The 20,650-nt window shown below is 41.2% G+C and overlaps 4 protein-coding genes across 12 annotated transcripts in view; 2 read left to right on the top strand and 2 right to left on the bottom strand.

The window, feature by feature from the left end:
• Positions 1-835: 835 nt before the first annotated feature.
• On the bottom strand, positions 836-11,062 carry narf (nuclear prelamin A recognition factor). Of its 5 annotated transcripts, none has more exons than XM_085465631.1 (12): positions 10,768-11,062; positions 10,014-10,088; positions 9,841-9,906; positions 9,417-9,545; positions 9,202-9,334; positions 8,768-8,902; positions 7,749-7,867; positions 6,321-6,453; positions 4,704-4,776; positions 4,412-4,549; positions 3,751-3,908; positions 836-3,658 (listed from the first exon to the last, which is right to left on the bottom strand). In XM_085465631.1, exons 2-12 carry the CDS (start codon positions 10,068-10,070, stop codon positions 3,408-3,410), a joined length of 1,392 nt encoding a protein of 463 aa, XP_085321757.1. In that variant the 5' UTR covers positions 10,071-10,088; positions 10,768-11,062; the 3' UTR covers positions 836-3,407. The 5 variants fall into 5 exon arrangements, with proteins under 5 accessions (XP_085321757.1, XP_085321761.1, XP_085321758.1 ...); XM_085465635.1 differs by having other exon boundaries at positions 6,321-6,450; XM_085465632.1 differs by having other exon boundaries at positions 10,853-11,062.
• On the top strand, positions 10,718-15,123 carry cybc1 (cytochrome b-245 chaperone 1). Of its 3 annotated transcripts, none has more exons than XM_085465642.1 (6): positions 10,718-10,758; positions 12,483-12,570; positions 12,694-12,735; positions 12,830-13,000; positions 13,104-13,248; positions 14,216-15,123. In XM_085465642.1, exons 2-6 carry the CDS (start codon positions 12,483-12,485, stop codon positions 14,370-14,372), a joined length of 603 nt encoding a protein of 200 aa, XP_085321768.1. In that variant the 5' UTR covers positions 10,718-10,758; the 3' UTR covers positions 14,373-15,123. The 3 variants fall into 3 exon arrangements, with proteins under 3 accessions (XP_085321768.1, XP_085321766.1, XP_085321767.1); XM_085465640.1 differs by lacking the exon at positions 10,718-10,758 and adding an exon at positions 11,043-11,574; XM_085465641.1 differs by lacking the exon at positions 10,718-10,758 and adding an exon at positions 11,594-11,823.
• hexd (hexosaminidase d) lies at positions 14,579-20,210 on the bottom strand. 3 transcript variants are annotated; one of them, XM_085465630.1, is made up of 12 exons: positions 20,144-20,210; positions 19,546-19,633; positions 19,342-19,457; positions 19,059-19,146; positions 18,816-18,980; positions 18,554-18,737; positions 18,289-18,360; positions 17,714-17,912; positions 17,474-17,635; positions 17,273-17,380; positions 16,528-16,617; positions 14,579-15,476 (listed from the first exon to the last, which is right to left on the bottom strand). In XM_085465630.1, exons 2-12 carry the CDS (start codon positions 19,630-19,632, stop codon positions 15,305-15,307), a joined length of 1,443 nt encoding a protein of 480 aa, XP_085321756.1. In that variant the 5' UTR covers position 19,633; positions 20,144-20,210; the 3' UTR covers positions 14,579-15,304. The 3 variants fall into 3 exon arrangements, with proteins under 3 accessions (XP_085321756.1, XP_085321755.1, XP_085321754.1); XM_085465629.1 differs by lacking the exon at positions 20,144-20,210 and adding an exon at positions 19,760-19,834 and having other exon boundaries at positions 19,546-19,668; XM_085465628.1 differs by lacking the exon at positions 20,144-20,210 and having other exon boundaries at positions 19,546-19,784.
• The window catches only part of ogfod3 (2-oxoglutarate and iron dependent oxygenase domain containing 3), a 36,180-nt gene continuing 35,444 nt past the window's right edge, over positions 19,915-20,650 (top strand). The window contains exon 1 of the mRNA XM_085465639.1: positions 19,915-20,097. Coding sequence (XP_085321765.1) covers positions 20,030-20,097 — 68 coding nt within the window. The 5' untranslated portion in view covers positions 19,915-20,029. The remainder of the gene's footprint in view (positions 20,098-20,650) is intronic.

The raw sequence follows: 20,650 nt of genomic DNA, 5'->3' as shown, positions 1-20,650 counted from the left end.
AACTTACCCTGCACCAGGGGCAAGTTGTGCCACAAGACCACTTTTTTTTCAGAAAGCTATATTTCTTAAATACTATATGTGTGATTGTTCCCAGGGACGCACGACATCCTGAAATATATTTACATATTTTATTTGGAAGCATTACAGTCATGGTTTTAAGTAAAACATGGCACAACCCACCCCATCGTCCCCTCCTACTGTTTTGTTCATAAATTATAGTCACATCAAGGTTTGAGAAGAAGCTGTTATTAAAACCTGCATTTCAACAAAGAGCTGTCAAAGGACATCAAGGACGAGACTGTAGAGAAAGTGCTGCTCAGATAAAACCTAAATCGAGGAGTATGACCCAAAGAACACCATCCAGTTAAGCATGGTGGAAACATTATGCTATGGGGCTGTTTTTCTGCCAAGGGTAGGGGACGACCTCCAGCATGACAATGACCTAAAACATACCACCAAGGCAACAAAGGAGCGACTAAAGAAGAAGCACATTAAGGTCATGGAGTTGACTAACCAGACCTGAATGCTTGAGGATTTCTCTGGATTTCATTGAACTATTTCATCTTTATGTTTTCTGAGTTTAAAGCTGCTGTGTGTATTGTTTCTACACCTTAACTGTAGTTGTCACAATTGGTGACAAATACTTGTGATATCGTGTGATGTCACGGCAAGATTATACAGAACCATGCCACTACATGCCACGCTGTATTGTACTGTTACTCTTACCAAGCATACGTTTTCTGAGGTAATACAAGCAGTTATAAGGGTGACAAATCTGTCAAGCGGTGAGTGTTGATATGGTGAGTAGTTTAAAAAAGGGAGGTACAGATACATATCAGCAGATCTCTGAGTTTATTGCTTAACAGAAACTAAATGAAAAACCCACAAGACAGATTACAGATGCTATTTCTGTGTCTCTGCTTATCTTCATCTCCAAGTCCTTACTGTACTAAAGACAGTGTTAACTTTGTGAGAATACTTCATGTAGATCATGAACTGTTGTCATGTGTCCATTCACTTACATTTACACACACATTAAAATATAAGTAGGTGTATGAGTTGATGAGGCATGTGCTCAAAGTGATCACATCTGTAATGTTGAACTGGTAAATTGTACAGTGTGTGATAACTGCTGTGTTAACATGCTCATAACAGCAGCAAATGAAAAATGCTATGGGCGGTTCAGATGTATAACAACCTTTCTTGTTCAGCATTGCCCTTTAAGGATGTGGACTGTGATACATGCACAACAAACTAATAGATTAAGATGTCCCATAAATACACAAACACACTCACTGGTTTTATAATTTTGAGTCACTGGGAGTTATGGTTTTCTGTGGCTGACACAGCAAGCCAAAAGAAAAAAAAGAAAAAGAAAATGGAAAAATGATCAAATCCTGAGAAAGTTATGGAATAACTTAAGTCCATATTAAAATCCAACAGGAGTCAATAATGTTCTAAACAGTCAGATCAAAGTAATTCAAATAGGATTTAAATAGGCTGGCTGAAAGGAAAAAGCTTGACGTAATAACCAATTTCACTTTTTAGACTCAACGTTTTGCTTTTGTAAATTTGGATCAGCAGCTCTCAGTTACCCTCACGCATGTCTATCATTTGTTAAAATATGAAGAAGCAGCAGCACGCACCTGTTAGAGAGCTTGTTGCTTTAAGAGCATCTGGGGACAACTCAGAGTAACACCACCGATTATAAATGCCGCTTTTTTTTTTTTTTAACCACACACCAGCGCTGCCGGAGAAACATGGTGCTGATGTTAAACTCTTACAAACTTTTTGAAGATTAAAAACACCCCACAAGTGTTTTTTAGATTATTTTAAGAAATAGTATTCATCTGAATTATGCTACTGATGCCGACTGAAAACAAGGGGGATTTAAAATCAAAGGCACGTTTGGCTTTTTGTTGTGATAATTAACTATGTTAATATCTTTCCTTCTTTGAAGCTTGCAATATTGACTTTTTGACTGAGTGAAAACAGATTTGTTTCCTTGTATAAATCAAAAACATGTCCACCAAATGTGTTTTTCTCCATCCAAGAAAACAATAAATCTCATATTTTGCTTTAATTTGATGCGACTACAGACTGAACAACTTGGCAGGTGTTGGTGAGAAAACGTCAGATGAGCCATTTCCCTTTGACTCAGAGACAACCTGGATCTAAATAATAAGCAATAATAAGTGTGAATATGCATGTTATTTCAACAGTGTCATAACCTTTTTCTTTAAATTGCCAGTTTTAATATTTCTTTTGAAGAAATTCAAAGATTAATCCATTTGTTCGCTTAATGACAGCACAGAAAATCTAAATATTTTCAGCCATCAATCATCAGTGATGCATCTGAGGTGCTCCTAAGGTTCAAATTTTGGTCCCTTCTTGTTCTCTAGTTCTTCTATGTTTCCACTAAGACTATACACATTTCTCCTGTGACCTGTAGTACTCTTTTTCTATCTAGATTATTTGGTGATCAGCCTGGTTTGGAGAGATCAGCATCTTTTGGTTCTCAAAGGACCCAAAAAAAAAATTTTTTTTTTTTAAAAGTTTCCGGAGTGACGTCTCTTTATGTTATGACCAGGTCCCCCGACCAAAACAAAAAACCATCAGCATCAGAATGAGACAAGTCACTTATTTGTGAGAAGCATTTTTCTTTTTGTGCTTTACATAGGACACGAATGTTTGATCTTGTAAAACAATATGCATAACTTAATAAAAATACTAGTTTGTGAAACTGGAGCAGTGATACAAATGAAACCCTCTTGCAGCCTTAAACAGAAGGACTGTCCTTCCTCTGGGATGGATAATCTGAATAATGCATCAGACTTACTGTGACTGATTCAATAAGACACTGTTGCATAGTTATCACTGTGTTAGAGAACACGCAGTCTTTCAGCTAGGAACAGTGGAGATGACTTTAGCATGGAAAACTGCATGATTCATACTGGACAGCTAAGATTCAAACTCATCAAATATACATTCAGCATCCACAGGTTCGGTTCATGAGTTCCAGTTGTGATAAAAGCTTCTGTTTTCTCAAGGGGTTATTGCTCTGTGACTCGACAGGTTCACACTTGCTACAGATGTCACTTATTAGAACAGCTGGCACAGCAGGTGATCTTGTTTTTTGCCAGTTTAAGAACACCTCACTGCATTCACTGATTCACTCGGTATCATTTCTAAGTGTTTGTTTTTCTGCCCCTCACATATCATCAGGCTCGGCACAAAAGAGGCAGCCCCCCCCCGTGGTTAAATGGAAGAATGATCTTTTGAGACGTCAGTCACTGGTCCGTCATTCTGCGTCATCCACAGTTTTTTAGAATATGTGATGGTCCAGGCAGAAGCACAATCGAATAGCTGTCCATTCATGTCTTTAAAGGAAGACGTTCCCTTTCTTCTCACCACTGCATGTGTGGGGGCTGTGCGTGGCCGTGACTCTTATCTCTGTACTCTGTGTGCAGCAACTTTCTGGTCTGTGACGAGTCCTGACCCTCCAGCCAGTCCTGATAGAGGGTGTGCAGGGTAGGGTTGAATTCTGGGAGCCGGACTGGAAGGCTGCTGTAGATCTCCTCCATCTGGTTGACCAAGGCTTTGTCCAGCCGGCCTGCACCTCCCTCACTCTCAGCCTGACCGCGGCCGCTCAAGCACCCTGAAGGGAAACATAGGAGGAATGTTAAGGGTCATAAATCTTAAAGAGCTGGCAGCAGCATGTCTGAGCTCATGGGCCGTGATGGGCGTTACCTCCGGGGCAGGACAGCACCTCCACCAGCTGATAAGGCACACGTCCCTTTCTCATACGGTGAACCAGAGTCTGGATGTTCCTGAAACCATAGACAGCAGCAAACTGCAGAAGTGTTTCACCATCCCGCTCTAGTGTCACTTCCTGGAAGTCCCGATTCCTGTAAAGTCACCAGCAAAGGGATTATACACAGATAATCAAAGAAAAGTGATCTTTAACTGATCCATCCACTGCCGTGTTTTAAACACCCACATCACACTGCTAAGCTGATTAAACTGGTTTTTCACCTTTACACAGACAAAGTAGCAGCTCTTAAGTACAGGCTGACACAGCAATGTGGGGAGTGTAGGATCACAGGGTCAGTCTTAGTTCAAAGTTAGCTCACAGTGAAGTTGGTGTGACAACAAATTTTGTATTGCTCATTGTTAATAATTGAATTGAAAGGAAATTAAAAGCAGCAGATGTGCATAAAGTTGACAATGAAGAAGGAAAAAAAAACACTTTCCGTGCATCTGTTGATGCGCCAAACGTACAAACAACCACAGTAATGTCATAATTTCACATTAACAGATGGACAAATGGATTAAAACCCTAACACCATCTCCAGAATGACACAACCGTGAGGTATTAGAACACAACTATGCCGACTGGGCCGTCTCTCACCTGAGGGTCTTATATGTGATCTCCTGGACGTCCACACCAAAGAGTTCTTTAGCAGCGTGTTTGAACACGTGTTCCAGGAAACCTTCAGAGCCTCTGCCGTCATGTCTCACCAGCGCCACGTCTCCACCGTCTCCCAGCCTACAGTCACAGTCAAAGCTGCATTGACACAGGCTCAGAGGTTGTATCCAGTCACGTAAACATTACACATCAAAGTACAATTTATTAACACTCCAACTACATAGCACTGACGTCATCGTTTACATTATTAAAAACAATGCTCTCAGCTACTCACACTTGGTCCAGTGGAACTGAGTCCAGCTCCTCCACCGACACCTTCCTCTGCTCCATCAGGTAATAAATCTGCCCTGGAACATGAAACATGACTCTTACTTTGACAGTGCTCTCTTTCATTATCCACTACAACACTCACTGGCCACTTTATTAGCTACACCTGTTTAAAGGCTTATGTACAGATGGACAAGACGACCTGCTGAAGTTCAACGTGAGCATCTGAATGTGGGAGAAAGGTTCTTTAAGTAATTTAACTGCATTTTTGTTGATCTGAGTATTTCAGAAACTGCAGATTAAAGTTTTTCCACCCAACCATCTCTAGGTTTTAAAAGCTGGATAGTGTAGTGGTAAGACTACACACTTCTGGAGTGGTGGTCGCAAGTTCAGTTCCCACCTGGTATCCAGTAAGGGTCCTGTCACGGCACGGCTATGTCTGCAGCCTGTTCGCAGTTCAGGACACAAGCATTTCACTGCATGTTCACTATATGTTGAACTGTGTATGTGACAAATAAAATTTGTATTTGTAAAAAAGAAAACACAATGGCTTGTTCATGTGAGAGGAAAATGAACGGAATATTATGAGCTGACAAGAAGGCAACAGAAAGTCGAATATGTCATTTTCTGCTGTGACATTCAGCTGGTTTGGCATAAACAACATGCTGCCCAGTATGAACTATTGCTGTTACTGGTGATATTTTCTTGGCACACTTTGGACTGCAGCTGAGCACTGTTTAAAAACCACAGTACAGTTGCTCATCATATCCATGCCTTTATGACCAGTGTACCCATCATCTGATGGCTGTTTCCAGCAGGATAATGCACACAGTTGCACTGATGTCAAACTGGTTTCTTGAACATAACAATGAGTTCACTGTACTCAAATGACCTCCAACAGTCATCAGATCTTAATCCAGCAGAGCACCTGATGATGTGGTACATCATAGATGTGCAGCAGCTGTGTATCATACTAGTATGAACTGAAACCTCAGAGGAATGCCTCCAGCACTTTGTTGAATCTGTCCATCTATGCCACTAAGGCTTTTCTGAAGGTAAGTGGGGTTCAACCAAGTATTAGCATGGTATACCTAATAAAGTGGCCAGTGAGTGTACATTTTACAATGATACATGCAGTGATACTCTGGTTGAAACAAAGAAAGTGAAGAAGAGGAAACATGGTTGGTTGGTTGGTACATGCAGGTGCATCAAATGAGTGCGAGTGCAGATTTCTTTTTTAGCCACAGCTGCAGCTCTCCCACAGTTGCTCACTCTGACATGCTCTGTCATACTGGGGTCAGCTGCTCTTAATCTTAAATGGATCTAGAGACAAATGGCTGAATCTCAAGAAAACAAAAGAAACCAGATCAGCATCCTGCTGGCATAATTACAGTGATTATATTCGAGTATCCATTATGACCTTTCTGAAGAACATTATAGCTGTTTAAAGCAACTCTTGGAGGAAACCTTTTAAGGATATCAAGTAATTCAGCCTTTCCACTGCACAAACAATCCTCAGGTTTCAGATACACCTCTAGACAGTAAATGTGTTCTGCTGAAACCAGAGAGAGGGGTCTAACAAACTCTAATATGGTTGCAAATATGGTCTTTTTAATAATCTTACCTGAGGTAAGTACGCAGTCTACATCCCTGGTCTCCAGCATACTGTTGTAGAACTCTTCTCTGACAGCTTCTAGCTTTTTATCAAAGCAGGGAGCCACCACCACATGGTAGAGTTTCTCTGGACTCAACTTCTGCTAGTACAGAAAACACAACAAAGACATAATAAGAGAGATTCTCTCTCATAAAATACAGAACTCAGTCTGCCTTGGATTGTTCAGGTTTGAGACAGTACAAACACTGACTCAGATGGAACGTGTGGTTTGGGACGACGTGACTACATTAGGTGATCAAATACTGAACATTTAGAACAGCCTTTTGGCTCACAGTGATTTTTACACGTTTGGTAAATTTACCTCTTTAATTTTACATTATTTTAAACTTTGGCTACATTTTTAAACATCATTTTAAAAAAACAACCCACAACAGTTATTTTGAAGGATTTTAAGTATTCTTTTTAGTATAATTTAAAATGACAGTTATCATTAAAAAGAATAAATTAAAAAAAAATCGTAATGGCATAGATCCACTCTGTATGTGTTCTCACTGCACCTGAGAGTGGTGTAATCTGATACCCTTGGCACTACTATTGGCTGGATGCCACACACCCACTCTGCCCAAAGGTTAAAGCCCAGGAACATGTTGAACACAGCAAAATAACAAGAAAATGTAGCAATGGAGACAAGTGCCAGGGTCATCTGCCTGCATTGTTATGGCTTATTTTAGTGGGTCGCAAGTCATTTAAAAGGATGATCTTTGTATGTATAAATGAAGTTATATCTGGTTGTATTTACAAGTGCTACTGGCACTACTGAATATGCCAACAAAACATCCCAGCAAGCAATCATGAATAACTACGCATGTTCTTTTTAACCTTCTGCTTTTTCCTCAATGACAGTTTAATAAAAGAGCTTTAATGCAAGGTGTTACACATTTGTCGGGCTTCATTTCTGTTGCAGGATATTTTGGCTGAGCTGCTGTTAAGATTTTAGGAGCGGTTCATTAACATTAGTTCATTTGATGCATTCTTTTTCTGCATTTTGTGACAGCTTAAATTAGAGGTAATTTAACACAGGGCCTCAGAAGTGGTGAAACTTGTTTTGGTAAAGCACTTCCTGAACTACAACAAGTCCTAGAACCACATGTTGGGTGAGCAAAGTTCCTGGTCTTAACCTATTAGAGACTTTTCTAATAGAAAAAAAGATTTAGAGCAGCATGAAGACCTTTTAGCCAATCAATGTTAGCCATCAGTCCCCATCAGGCTGATCACCTCTTACCTCCATTATATTTAACTCTTACGCCTATACAACAGATTAGTTTTCATTTATTTACCCTTCCTTATTTGTCGACAGACACTTAAACAAGTGGTAGAAAGACCTCCAATTACCCTGAGACCTTTGACTGTGAGTTGTCACAGTGGATCAATGCTTACCTGCTGTTTAGAGAAGTAGTCTTTGACCAGACACCCCATGATCTGTTGGGGAGACCTGGCTGTGCAGATATGAGGAGTGACCAGGCTGCCCAGAACACGCTCTGAATAGCGGATCCACCCTGTAAACACACAATGTTAAAATAACCATTAGCCTACTGTGCGCGCGTGGCTCAGGGGGTTGGGAATCGCATCTGTAACCGGAAGGTCGCCGGTTAGATCCCTGGGCTCTCTGTCCTGGTCGTTGTGTCCTTGGGCAAGACACTTTACCCTACCACCTACTGGTGTTGGCCAGAGGGGCCGATGGCGCGATATGGCAGCCTCACTTCTGTCAGTCTGCCCCAGGGCAGTCTGACAGTCTGTGGCTACAACTGTAGCTGCCTCCACCAGTGTATGAATGTGAGAGTGAATGAATAGTGGCATTGTAAAGCGCTTTGGGTGCCTTGAAAAGCGCTGTATAAATCCAATCCATTATTATTATTATTATGAATTGAAGTTTTTTATTTTAGAAACACACACCAAGAGATAGGAGGAAAAAAATCCACATAGTCCAATACATTTCTTTCATGATGATAAGCCGGCTTGCTATTTAATTACTGGTCGTTCCTCACCTGGAGGCGAGCAAAGCCCTCCTCCATGGCCAGTGTTAGACCCCACAGGATGAATACCTGGGTGTCTGCATGCACGTGTATAGCTGCAATTAAAGACCAAAAAAGTTCTAGCGTCCTATCTCTGATAAAGGGAGTGGTGCAGGAAGAGCTTCCTATCTTTCCCCAGCAGCTCTCTGCTATCTGCACCTCTAAAACCCCATGTTCAGCACACGCACAAAAATTCACTCAAGAAAGAGCCCGGGGACTTGCAGAACAAAGAAATCTTAAAACTGAGGCAAACACCAGCACAGATGATAATCACACTGCCAAACCAGTACAACGGGGTGGGGGTTTGAAAAAAAGAGGAGAAGAAGAAGCAGCAGTAAAGAGTGGGGGGAGTATGAGGAAGGCAAAGAAGAGAGGACGGTTTACCTGGACAGGAGGAGGTGAACATGGGCAGGGCGTGGGAATCATGGTGCCTCCTGCGATATCGCTGAATAAACTCCTTTTGACTCTCTAGGATGCTGAAGCCAGCTGCCAGAGTGGTGTCAAACACATATTGCACTCCTGCAGGGAAAACCCAGAGTGACGAAGCAGAATGCACACAACAAACAGGGAAATGTTGAACATGTATGATAAATAACAGGGCGTACGGGTAATCCGTGCACACCTGCTTGCAGAAAGGTAAACTTAAGTCTGTTTAGCAGAAAAGTGGGAAGTACGGCCAAAAAAAAAAAAAAAAAAAAAAAGTAGCTTGTTTTAAAATAACAAAACAAGCTAACAACAGAAAGAAACAAAAAGGAGAGAGTAGGAAACTTATGGTAAAGTCTACTTCGTATTTCATAAAAGAAAAAAACTCAAATCACCGATGTGCTTGAGGAAGCCGCAGAGCTTGTGGGCCGCTTCAGCGATGTCCACACCGAACTTGACAGCAAAGAAAGGCAGAGACTGCGGACACACCGACGCCACCAGCACCTTGTGCTTCGACGCATCACACTTCTGACAGGGACAGAGGAAGGTGTTGTTTAGCAAGCGCAACAAGGCAGCGCAGAAACACTCCCTGGTTTCAGAGGAAGTGTACCTTATTCAGCGCCAGAACTCGCTCCACTTCCTCCAGACCCTGCTGAGAAATCTTCAAGGTGTCCTCGTCTGACAGACAGCCGTCACAGGACAGGCATGCGCTCAACAAAAGCTGGGAGCCTTCATTCCCCTGAAAAAATTAGATTTTTTTCACCCCGACAACCTTTGAAGTGGGCTACGTTTCATCTTCCTGTACTGGTTATTACCTGCCTTAAGCCTACTATCTGCTAAAAGCATCTTAATCTGAATCATGCTGAAATAAAGAACTGTAACTTTTTAGACTTTATCCTCCCTGTGAACTTCAAACAGTCTGAAAGGATGCATGAAATGCACATGCATGAAAACTGCTTAACATGGGAACATGATGAGGACTGATTCATGTAGAGCAATTAATGACTAGAGTGCACTGGGTAAGCAGATACTACCTGCCCATTGACTTCTTCGCTTTCCTGGTTTGAGTTGGCCCCATCTTCGCTTTGCTTCTTATTGCACTGTGTGTAGAAAGATCGATAAACTCAGCTCAGAACTGAGAGCAAGAAAGAGGCAGTCAACCAACCCATTTATGAGACAGCGTAGTGCTACAGAGCCATCATCATACCTGTTTGGTGCAGTTCTCGCACTTCTCCTTGCGCTTGGCTATGTTGACCTCTGACATTTTCTTCAGCAGTTATATCTTTAAATTAAGAGAGACACACAGAGATTAACATCCCAGCTCCACACAGCCTAAAGTTTCCTGTAATGAAGGCAGAGGCGACTACTCTTTGCTGTTTAATTAACTCCACCTTCCACTGACTGCTTCCAGCGTCCTATCACAGGCGGGCGTTTTTATCATAAACAAAACAGCTTTATAATGGTGGGAAACTGAGTGCAAGCACAAGCTAGTCTTCTGTCATTACATCCCAAATTGCTCGGGTTAATTATATAAACAGAGTCAACAGAAACCGCCACGAAGTCCATTACGTCAGATTGCGTGCCCGTGAGGGGAAGCGCGAGAAGTATGGGCTGGAAGCTACCGTGCTATTAAAACCTATAGAGAGTTAGCTTGTTGTATAGAAACAGTCTTACTTTCATATGATACAAAAATACCTTTTAAAAAATCTAGTTTGGGGTGAATATATTTATATCTTTAAATAAGAATAGCCAAATCCTTAAGCATGCCTCACGTTAACAAGCTACCTGGTATGTTAGTTTTGCTGCCCTTAAATATACCACTTGAAAACACGCTATTTCGGTCCAGGCCTTTTTTGGGGTTTCTACATTAATTCCTGTGTGGGACCGAAGCGTGTATGCTGGTTTAACGGCACGGCAGACGCAGTGTTAACGCTGCAAGGTCGAATTTTAAGGTAACTCACCGGACGGTTTATTTCACTGCTCTTTCGGACAAAGACATGGGGAAAAAATGTAGAAGAGCAGCCAGTGCTAAAGAAGACTACATACAGGTGAACTCGACAGTTACTCAGCACCCTTCGTTTTCCGGTCAACTCGTCTGTGGACGGCGTCACCGCCACTGTTGGCCGCCAGGCTTGAACCTCTGCGGTTATTTCATAATACTCTAACTGCCGCTTACAAAAGCGACGAGACTCCTCTAGTGTCCAAGCCAGTCGTCCGACTCCATTGTGTACGCCGGCGACCTCTGAGCGCATGCGCAAACTGTGTACGAGTTGCTCCGGAAGCTCGTGTGTAGAAAGACGTCTTCTTACCTCACGTCACACTAAATTCAAATGTGATAGAAACAGCTTTGATAAAAACTCAGTTTAGGTATTTCTGAAAAGAAAACCAGTGTGGTTGTTATTGAGTTATGAACGCCTTTTCAAATTGTTACTATGTTTGAAACATTTAAGTACACAATCATATATACTACTTGCTTGCTTATGGTAGGCGTATGCAGGCAAATGTAATGTTTAAATGTAAAATTTAAAGTAAAAAAACCTTCCTTTCTTTCTTACTTACTTTTTTCTTTCTTAAGCTTTTATTTTGAAGGCGTGATGAAGTAAAGCTCGCCCTGTTCCTGGAAGGAAGTGTTGCCCCTATGGGACTGTTTTGTTGCAATAATATGAATAGAACTTCCTTATATTTTCAGCGGTTGCGTTCCCTTGTACGCATTCTTCTTTCCTAAATCTACAAGGCAAAATTTTATAAGAAAAAAAGGCGATTTTAAGGTAAGCAATACAGATTTCATATTACTGTCTTTACCTGTTCTGCAGAGATTGTTGTCACGCTGAGTGATCGTGGTCAGCAGGAGCAGCAACAGCAGCGGCATCTTTCTTGTCTCGTGTTTTCAGATCCAGTTAAAAAAAAAAAACCGTATGTCTGATCAGAAACATATATGGAACAAAAATGTAGATCAAGCCACGAGAACAGTTTGAGTTTTATTTTGCCATCACCCCTGTACAGCAGTACAGCAGCAGGTAGGTCTATGCCACTCAGAGGACTGAAACATGTTAAAACATCAATGTGTGACCATGAAACACATTTCATCTTTGATATTTCTTCAGTTAGAAAACAAACAAACAAACAAACAAACAAAAGATCCACTGCTTACAGCAACTTGTCTGGATTATTTTTGAGAAACCATCTTGGTTTATTTTGAGGTAATCCAAGCTTGTCTGATTTGCAAGGGAGGCTCTGGGGTAAAAAAGTGAAGACTTGGTCCCTATTGAACAGCTGTTACTTTGCTGTCTGGGCATTGTATTGAAGCAGAGCACAGGTCTGGTATAGCTCCTTTTGGGGTTTTGATTTGATTAATTTTAACTTAAAGATACGAAATATAAAAGCTGAAACTGAAAAAAAGTGCAGAAAATACATAGGGTGATTCACTAGTTGTTTACATTTCACTGAGCTCTGGCCCTATCAGATTTATTATAATGGCAATTTGAAAATGAACACAGACGTGAATGTTTTACAGTGGCTCTTTAAATTGAGTTCACTTAAAACAGTCCCTTCCTTTAAAGGAAAGGTCTGTGAAATTATGGAGTAAAGCAGGTTTTGCAAGTTTTTGCACTTTTCCCACTGTAAGAAATCAAAGGTTTTAGTGTTTCTAAACTGCTGGGTTCTTGTCTTTGTTTAGATGGGATACATGACAGTAGAAGACCAGAGCTCCACCCTGCTCCACCTAAAGAGATCCCCGGGGATCCGTTCATGGTCTCTTCTTGTTGGTAAGTTTGTTTTTTGTGCAAATGTTGTTCCCATACTCAAATATGACATGCGCTCTCACACTTCAGTGATGGAATATTCCCTTGAACTGCTCCAAAACCATAAGCCTCTTATTTTCACTGCAGGTATAGCATCTGTTGGCTTAACAGCTGCATATTACAGCTCAGGTATGCAAGCTAAAATTTATATGATATGTCATCTTAACTTCCAACACTTGAGTACAGCTTTCTTTTCTTTCCTTGTGTTGCGTCGATCCCGCAGACAGCATCCCGTGGAAGCTCTTCTACGTGGCCGGCTGTCTGTTTGTGGCCATGCAGAACATGGAGGAATGGGAGGAGGCTGTGTTTGATAAAACCAAGAACCTGATTGAGCTTAAGACCTTCAGTTTATACACTTTAGTCCTGACTCTGTGGAGGAAGGGCCAAGAAAAAGGTGAGTAAAACCACAGAGGGGGCTGGTCACTACAGCTCCATTAGTGAGCTGAGAGGCCACAGTAATGGATCTTACCATTGTGTTTTTTCTCTCCATCTCCCAGTTGTGCTGGATCTGGACCAGCTGTGCGATATCTGCGTACAGGAGGAAAGGGTGCGTTATTTGGGAAAAGGTTATCTGCTGATGCTGAAGCTGGCTGCAGGCTTCTCCTACCCCCTCACTCAGAGTGCCACGCTCGGGGGACGCAGGTAGGTCACCGGCAGTTGACAGTTCAGCACAGGATCTGATTTAGTATGAAGTTGTTGCTAGATGAAAGATAAAATAGAGGTTTGATGTTCAGATTTTCAGTATATTAACCCCATAAAATTAAAACTTGCAGTTAATACATGTTTAGCTACCAGTTTATTAGAGGGCTCGCAGCTAAAACACAACAACTGTATAAGAGATCCTTCCTGCATTGATTTATTTTGTGGCCAATCTAGAGGCTAGAATTTATGTTGCTGTTAAACTGTGCTGACTTCTACAGATAGATGTTTGTTATTCAGCCTGCCCTCATCAATAAATAAATCAATAGCTCTCTTACACAGTTCAAACAAAAACCAAAGAACACAGAATTGACTCCAAAACACTTCTGTTAGATTTTAATTATTTTAGCTAAGAAACCACCAAGTAGATGTGTGTGCCAAGTGTTATATAAACATTAAATGAGTCGCCTGTCTTCACCGTTCAAATCGGTTCAAATCAATTCAAATCAATTATATCTCTACAGCGCCAAATCACAACAATGGTCGCCTCAAGGCGCTTTATATTTTAAAGTAAAGACCCTATAATGACACTGAGAAAACCCCAACAATCACATGACCCCCTATGAGCAGGCACTTGACGACAGTGGGAAGGAAAAACTCCTTTATAACAGAAAGAAACCTGCAGCAGAACCAGGCTCAGCCATCTGCCACGTCCGGTTGGTGGTGAGGTGTGGGAGACAGGACAGAAAAGACACACTGTTTGCTTTCTGGTGTTCACTTTAAGATTGCTAACAGGAATTATTGTTGCATGCTAATTAGCTATCGAGATGTGATGGCTAATAATACCCTGCACAAAAAGTACCACAGCACTTTGATTACTACGATTTGAGATGAACATTTATTCATGAATACACTGTATTAATATTTGGATTTATTTGGATCTGTTTTCTGCACTCCGGTTACTCCTCAGTGATGTGGAGGCAGTGGCTGCTCTGCTCAAGCGCTTCCTGGCACTGGAGGAACTGCAGAAACGTCGGCAGCAGGAGTATGAGGCTGAGTACGGGGACGCAGAGGATGAAGATTCTCTAGACAATAGCACCGACTCAGATGAAGCAGACAAGCTGTGATCTGTCTGAAGTGTAGTGTTACTCTAATGTAAGGGAGATTTAATTAGGGGCAGTGCAGCAATGCAGAGCCATTACAGAGGGTGAGGTTTGTGCAAGGCCCTTAATATATAGCAAACTCTAAGCATGTGCATGCATGTGGAACAGCAGGGAAAATAACCCTTAGTTTCTACTTACAGTCTTCCTTGTTTGTATTTTTACTGGTAATAATTCAGTTATATGTTGTCCTGCAAATGTTCACAATTTAGGAAATCTTGGAATAGACCTTTTTATTTCCCTTTTGTTACATTCTAAGTGGAGTCTTCTTTAAGCGAGTATTATTTCATCATCTTTGAGCTAATTACTGTTTGAGAGCACACTTCAGATTACAGATTTCCCGTGCCTTCCTACTGAATTTGAGTGTTTGTGTATGCGAGCCTCAGGAAAGTGCTTTTCCCACAGTTTTCTGGACCACCCCGCTCATAATTGTCTTTTTGCGTGTTTATTTGAACCCAGTAGACAATCCAGATGAATGCATGTGTAAACTGTAATTGAGCATGAAGGATCTTCTGAGCTTAGTCAAGAGTGAATTATGTGTCAAATGCTTTGACGTCATGCTTGTCTATCTTGTAACCTTTACCTGTTGTTGTTTTTTTTTAAAGTGAACCAAAGACTGTATCTCAGGAAAAGACTTTTGTGCTTTTGTCAAACTTTGTCTCATTCCAAGTTCAAATGTGTGCTGCTTTAAGGGAATAAACACTTTGTTTTTTTTAAACTAGGGTTTGATTTTTATTGTCATTGTTACATGTAGCTCCATTTACATATAGCAGTTTACTCTCACATAAGCGTAGAACCCTATATAAAATCACTCCTTTGAACTTTAGTGCCAGTGTGTGGCAGAAATTAGGAAGGCTTTATGTGAATTAATCAGCAATGTCAAAGACGGAAAAGTGATTCTATGGCACCATCTCCTTCAAACAGGCTGCAACATCCTCTGTTATCCTCTGAAGAGGAGCTGTTACAGGGCTGACGTGTTCCTCTATCCACTCCTGGACTGTTGAATCTGGGTAGAGACTGGCCATCTCCTCTCTCACTGCCTCCACCTTCTGCTGTAATGTAGCCAAATACCTGCAACGTGACCGGAAGAGAGTTTAAAGCCATACAGACTAAGGTTAAGACTTATCACGATGCTAGCTCACAGGCTGAGCTAAGTGCTAAAATGATTTAAATAACTGTTCTATTCTGCACATGCTTAGCAAATATAAATGGAACCACAAAATATGAGTTTCATGGCAGCACTTACTTACAGGGGCCCTTTTTAACTATAGCCCGAAAACAAGTAACTTGTAGAGGTAAAACAAATTTTCTGTCTGTTTCCTTTGTGATTTCTGAAGAAGATATCAGTAAAGCAGATGTAGTTTCATCTCTAGGTTTTTCTCACAGAGCTGTAACTGCTGTAAAACATATTCGTTCTTGCATTAAGGACTTCAAGCCTATCTGGCACCACAGCAAGCTCCTTTTTGTACATGTTTTTCCCAACATCTGTTGCATTTATTATCAGGAAACTGGTGCCATTAAGCCAGTCCTGTTAGATTTTATGGGTAAAAAAGCATCATAAGGACATTAGAATTGCGTCACTTCATATCTTCTGAGCATCCCTTTGAGAATTTCAGGAAATAAAGACATTCTCTGTAGACTTGCTCTGGTAACTAGTTACCTAGAAAGGTGTGTTGCTACCACTGTCACACAAAATCATGTCAGACATGATCCCTCTATGGTTTATTGACAGCATAAAAGATGCTCCAAACTTCTGGGTCTGAAAAGTGAAGCTATTGTGAAGTGCCCTAAACCTGAATTCTTCTCATTGGTCACCATGGAGCGATCCCATTAGCTGCACAGAGTCTACGAAAAATCACTCTTGGCTCTGACCTCAGCATACATGTAGGATTACAAAGTGCTTGTTGGCCAAACAGGGTCACACCACTTCTTCATTTTGGCTTAGCTTTTGTTAAATATCATGACACATATATCATATAGTTTAATTGAGGTTCTAGTTGCCTAATTTTAAGGATTTTTAAATATATCCTGTACATGCTGTACTTTCTTTTTACTATGACTGCATATTCTGTGTATTTTTAATTTTCCACATTTTTGTAAAACATAAGGAAGGTGTGCTCACAGGGATGCTTGGTTGTGAATCTGCATGGTGATTAGCGGGGTAACAGTTTTCCTCTGCCGCTGGTATGGGCTAAACCATCCTCTCACAAACCTGCAGAAACACAAGCATACAGTTAAATCTCTACACTGGAAAAAAATAACTCTCGACAAATCTCTAATAAAAATTTATTTGGCACCTGTTAGCTTCACATTTCTAAGTTATACATAGCACTAATGTTAGCTTGTTAGCTAAAAGCGGGCTCTAACTAAAGTTAAATTAAAAAAAGATCAAACGAAGAATGAAAAAATTGTAGTATAACCTTTAAAGCTAATTGTCCAAAACCTAAAATGTAAAAATGAAATTTGTTTTACGATGGCTTCATATTTAGACTTCATTTTATAAACTTAGCAGCATAGCTTACCTCACTGCTAACAGGTAGCCCGTGCACTATACCAAACACTATACCTAACATATCTGGCTGTCTTGTAGTAATTGCCAAAATAGCAACACATATAAATATTTTTAATAACATTTTTAGAATGTTTTAAAATCTGTCTAAAGACTTAATCCATTCCCACATCTCACTGAAACTGTTGTTCAATAACGACATGACTGACTAAATTTTAGTTCATGTTTGCAGCACACAAATATCCTTAATAAAGTGGTACACTGTGCACAAATCATAGATGCTAGCCTACAGACATGAGGCTGAATTGGGATTCAATTCCATTTAAATGAAATGTTATGATCATTTCCCATAACTTACATGCTGTTTTCAAAAAATCTTATATCTTCTGAATTGAGGAGTGCATTGAGCTCCACGATTAACTCAGCCAGCCTCCTTCCTGGGAACACTGTGTCAGCTACACATGTCCTGAGGACCGTGGGGAATAAAATCCTGTTAGCTTGGAGATGCATACATAGATACAGTGATGGTGTTGTTTATTACAACGGTGTTAAATCTCACATTCCCATGGTCTCCACCTCCACTGATGAGATCCCCAGCTTCCCGGTTACTTTGCTCTGGGCCTCAGCACTGAACTGTCCGTGAAGGAGAGTCTGGAGACAGACTGCTAGTGATGGAATAGCCACTGGGATCAGCTCACACAGCACTGACAGATGGTCATACCTGATGAAGGGTAAATGATGGCCCACATAAACATCTTATTTTCCTTTTACTCCGTGGAGAACGTCCTCTGCTTCTTACCTTTGCCAGCCTGTGATGGCAATACCCTTTATATTTACAGCAGGAGACAAAGAAGCAGCCACCTTCAGCCACTGCAGGTGATTATCCAGGTGTCTCTGCGTGCTGGTCACACAGGTGTAAACACTGGTGGAGCCTTTAAAGGAGCTGGCTGCCCAAAGATCTGCCATACCGGCACTACAGTACTTCTCCAGCAGAGACACTGAAAAACATAGTTTGAGAATATTCAGTGTTTATTCTACTTACAAATGTAACTTAATGAATAAAGCGGATATATAGGTTGAATTTTTCCCAAGTCTTTAAAATGTAAAAATGGCCATTCAGAATTTCAACTTAAATTAGTAAAACAAGCTCAGTCAATTTAAGATAACATGTTGAATCATCATTAGGTCACATATTTTTGGTTGTATTTACTCTGTTCATTTTTACCCCTCATTGATATCAAGTTCTTAAAGCTTCTGCATTTGAAAACATTCTGTACTAGCAAAAAGAAAACTTACAGAAGGTGAATTATTAGCCTGAAGTCAATAGTTTTGCAGTGCACTGTTTGATAATGTACATCTGTGTACTTTACCTACCAGTTTGGGACACATCCAGGTTTGGGGTGTAGTCCCACAACATAGGCTGGACGAGTCCCACTAAACCACTGGCTTCCATATGGATTAAAAAAAACAGTAATTAAGAATATTTTATCATAAATAAATACAAATCATTTATACTGTACAGTTTTAGCACAAGAGTCTGAAATGTTTTTTTGTACTAACTTTATTGCAAAGTGGTTTTAGACAGTATTTAGACCCGTACACGTACAAGAACTTCAAACTACCCTGAATATCACCTCACCTTTCAGTGTGTCCAGGCTCATGCCTCTCATCATATCATCCCACATTATGATGGTCATATGAGGCCACGCCTCCTTGACAGCCCTGGCCACCTTGGTCACATGACTTAAGAACAGTTGCTCCACTGTACGCCCAGGTGAAGCCAGCCACAACTTGGACTCCTCGCCCTCACCCAGCATGTACACCTTGAGGACGCGAAGACGAATGTAAGAGATTCAGTTATACATAAACAACTGGTTCCCCCCTGAAGACTGACCCCTCACCTCATCTGCTCCAATGTGGAGCGTGCTGAGCCCCGGATGCAACTCCACTACCTGCCTCAGCATCTCCATCACCACCTTCACCCCCTCCTCTCTGTGGGGGTTCAGGGTTCCCACGCAGTGTGCCACCTCTCTTAGGTGCCACATGGATCGGTGCTTTAACACAAACTATGACAGAGATGAGATGAGCGCAGGGGCGACACAGAACTCCCATCTTAAAATTGAGCCACATGCGACACACCTCACCTCCATGTGACCAAATGTCTGCACGAGTGGGATCACCTCCATCCCCTTGGATCTGGCGAATTCCTGCATAGACAGCACCTCATCTCGGCTGAAAGTACAGCACGCAAAAATCAGACAGTCTGATAAACCAAAGCATTTCTACAGCAAGTCTGCACTTAAAATATCTCTATCAAACACAGGGAGGGTTATGATTTTATTAGAGGATCTTTTATTGTGAAAAGAGATTAAAAATCCACACACAGTGAAAACTATTTAACTATTATACTAGATCCCCAAACTGCACCTGTAAGCAGGTTGTGCTGTTGCCTGGAGCAGCTTCAGCTCCCCATCATAAGGAAACACATCCTCATACTCCACCAGCAGGCCATCCACTCCCAGTTCAGAGAAGAGCTCGATCAGCTGAGGATGTTAGCACACATGGGGAACTAAAAAGTGACAGAGCTGTAAATACTGTTCATGTTGCAGCAAGACCCGAGTGGAAGCTTACCCTGTGCAGGTATTCAACTCGTGGAGGAGCACCTTTTAAGTCCAGGTGCACCACTTTCTTCCCTTTAGGCCAAGGTGGACAGCTCATTCTGTATGCATACACAGAGCCCCACTCACTTGTACACTTTAATCACAGATGAAATGTTAATATTGTGGCGTAAGCCCGTTCTCTTACTGTTTACTATCAAAATGATGATAACAGCCGAGCTACCTACACTGTAGCCTAGCTATGTTGTTTTCGCAGCTATGCTCTGTAAGTGCAACTCAAAGAGACCCGAACGTGGTCCAATAGAAAAAAGGCTTTCCCTTCCCCGGAGCCAATAGGATTGGATTATACGGGGCAAGCAGGAAGTAGAGAGTTTCGGGAGCTTGTACAAGCTGTTGGCGGGGTGAGCGGTATGGTTTAGTGGAAGAAGGCAAGAGACTGCGGCCGTGTGTGACTGTATGCGTTTCTAAATGCTACGTAGTAGATGTTTTAAGGTGGAATGGCTCCAGTACGGCAAAGAAACGCGAAGGGTGCGAATGCAGCCGAGATAGAGAAGAAAATTAAAAGGTGAGCTAAAAAACAAACAAACAAAAAAACGTGCTAATGTACTCACCTGTGCACGGCTGTACGGTGTGAAAGGGGAGTGTGTGCCAGTCAGGTGCTGTCACCGTGTTTGACCGCGATGAAACGTCAGCTGGCTAAATGCTAAGCTAATGTTAAAATAACACAGGTATAGAGTGTTCAGGTGAACCAAATACTTTTAAGTTGTGCTTTCCTGTACACAGTTTTCTCATAAGTGAATCAATAATATGCACATAATATTTGCATTTCACATAATTATGCAGTGACATATATTGACTGAGTATTAATGCCCGGTTCAACAATGATCCAGCCCCAACTAAAAACTTCGTCATTAAGCATGTATTATATGTATATGTACACTGCATATATACTGCTTAAAAATAAATTAAGGAACACTTTGAAAACACATTACAACTCACTGGGGGGGAAAAATCATGTCATAACACTGATATGGACTGGGTAATGTGTTAGGAGTGAAAGGATGCCAGCTGTTTGATAGAAATGAAAATGATCAACCTACAGAGATCAAAGAAACCCC

This window comes from Copadichromis virginalis, linkage group LG8 (assembly GCF_057382275.1).
Source record: "Copadichromis virginalis isolate Kocher_CV1m ecotype Utaka linkage group LG8, C_Virginalis_male_GT1.1, whole genome shotgun sequence".
Lineage (NCBI taxonomy): Eukaryota > Metazoa > Chordata > Actinopteri > Cichliformes > Cichlidae > Copadichromis > Copadichromis virginalis.
The sequence above is the reverse complement of the archived record's forward strand: the minus strand, read 5'-3'. Positions and strand labels throughout refer to the sequence as shown.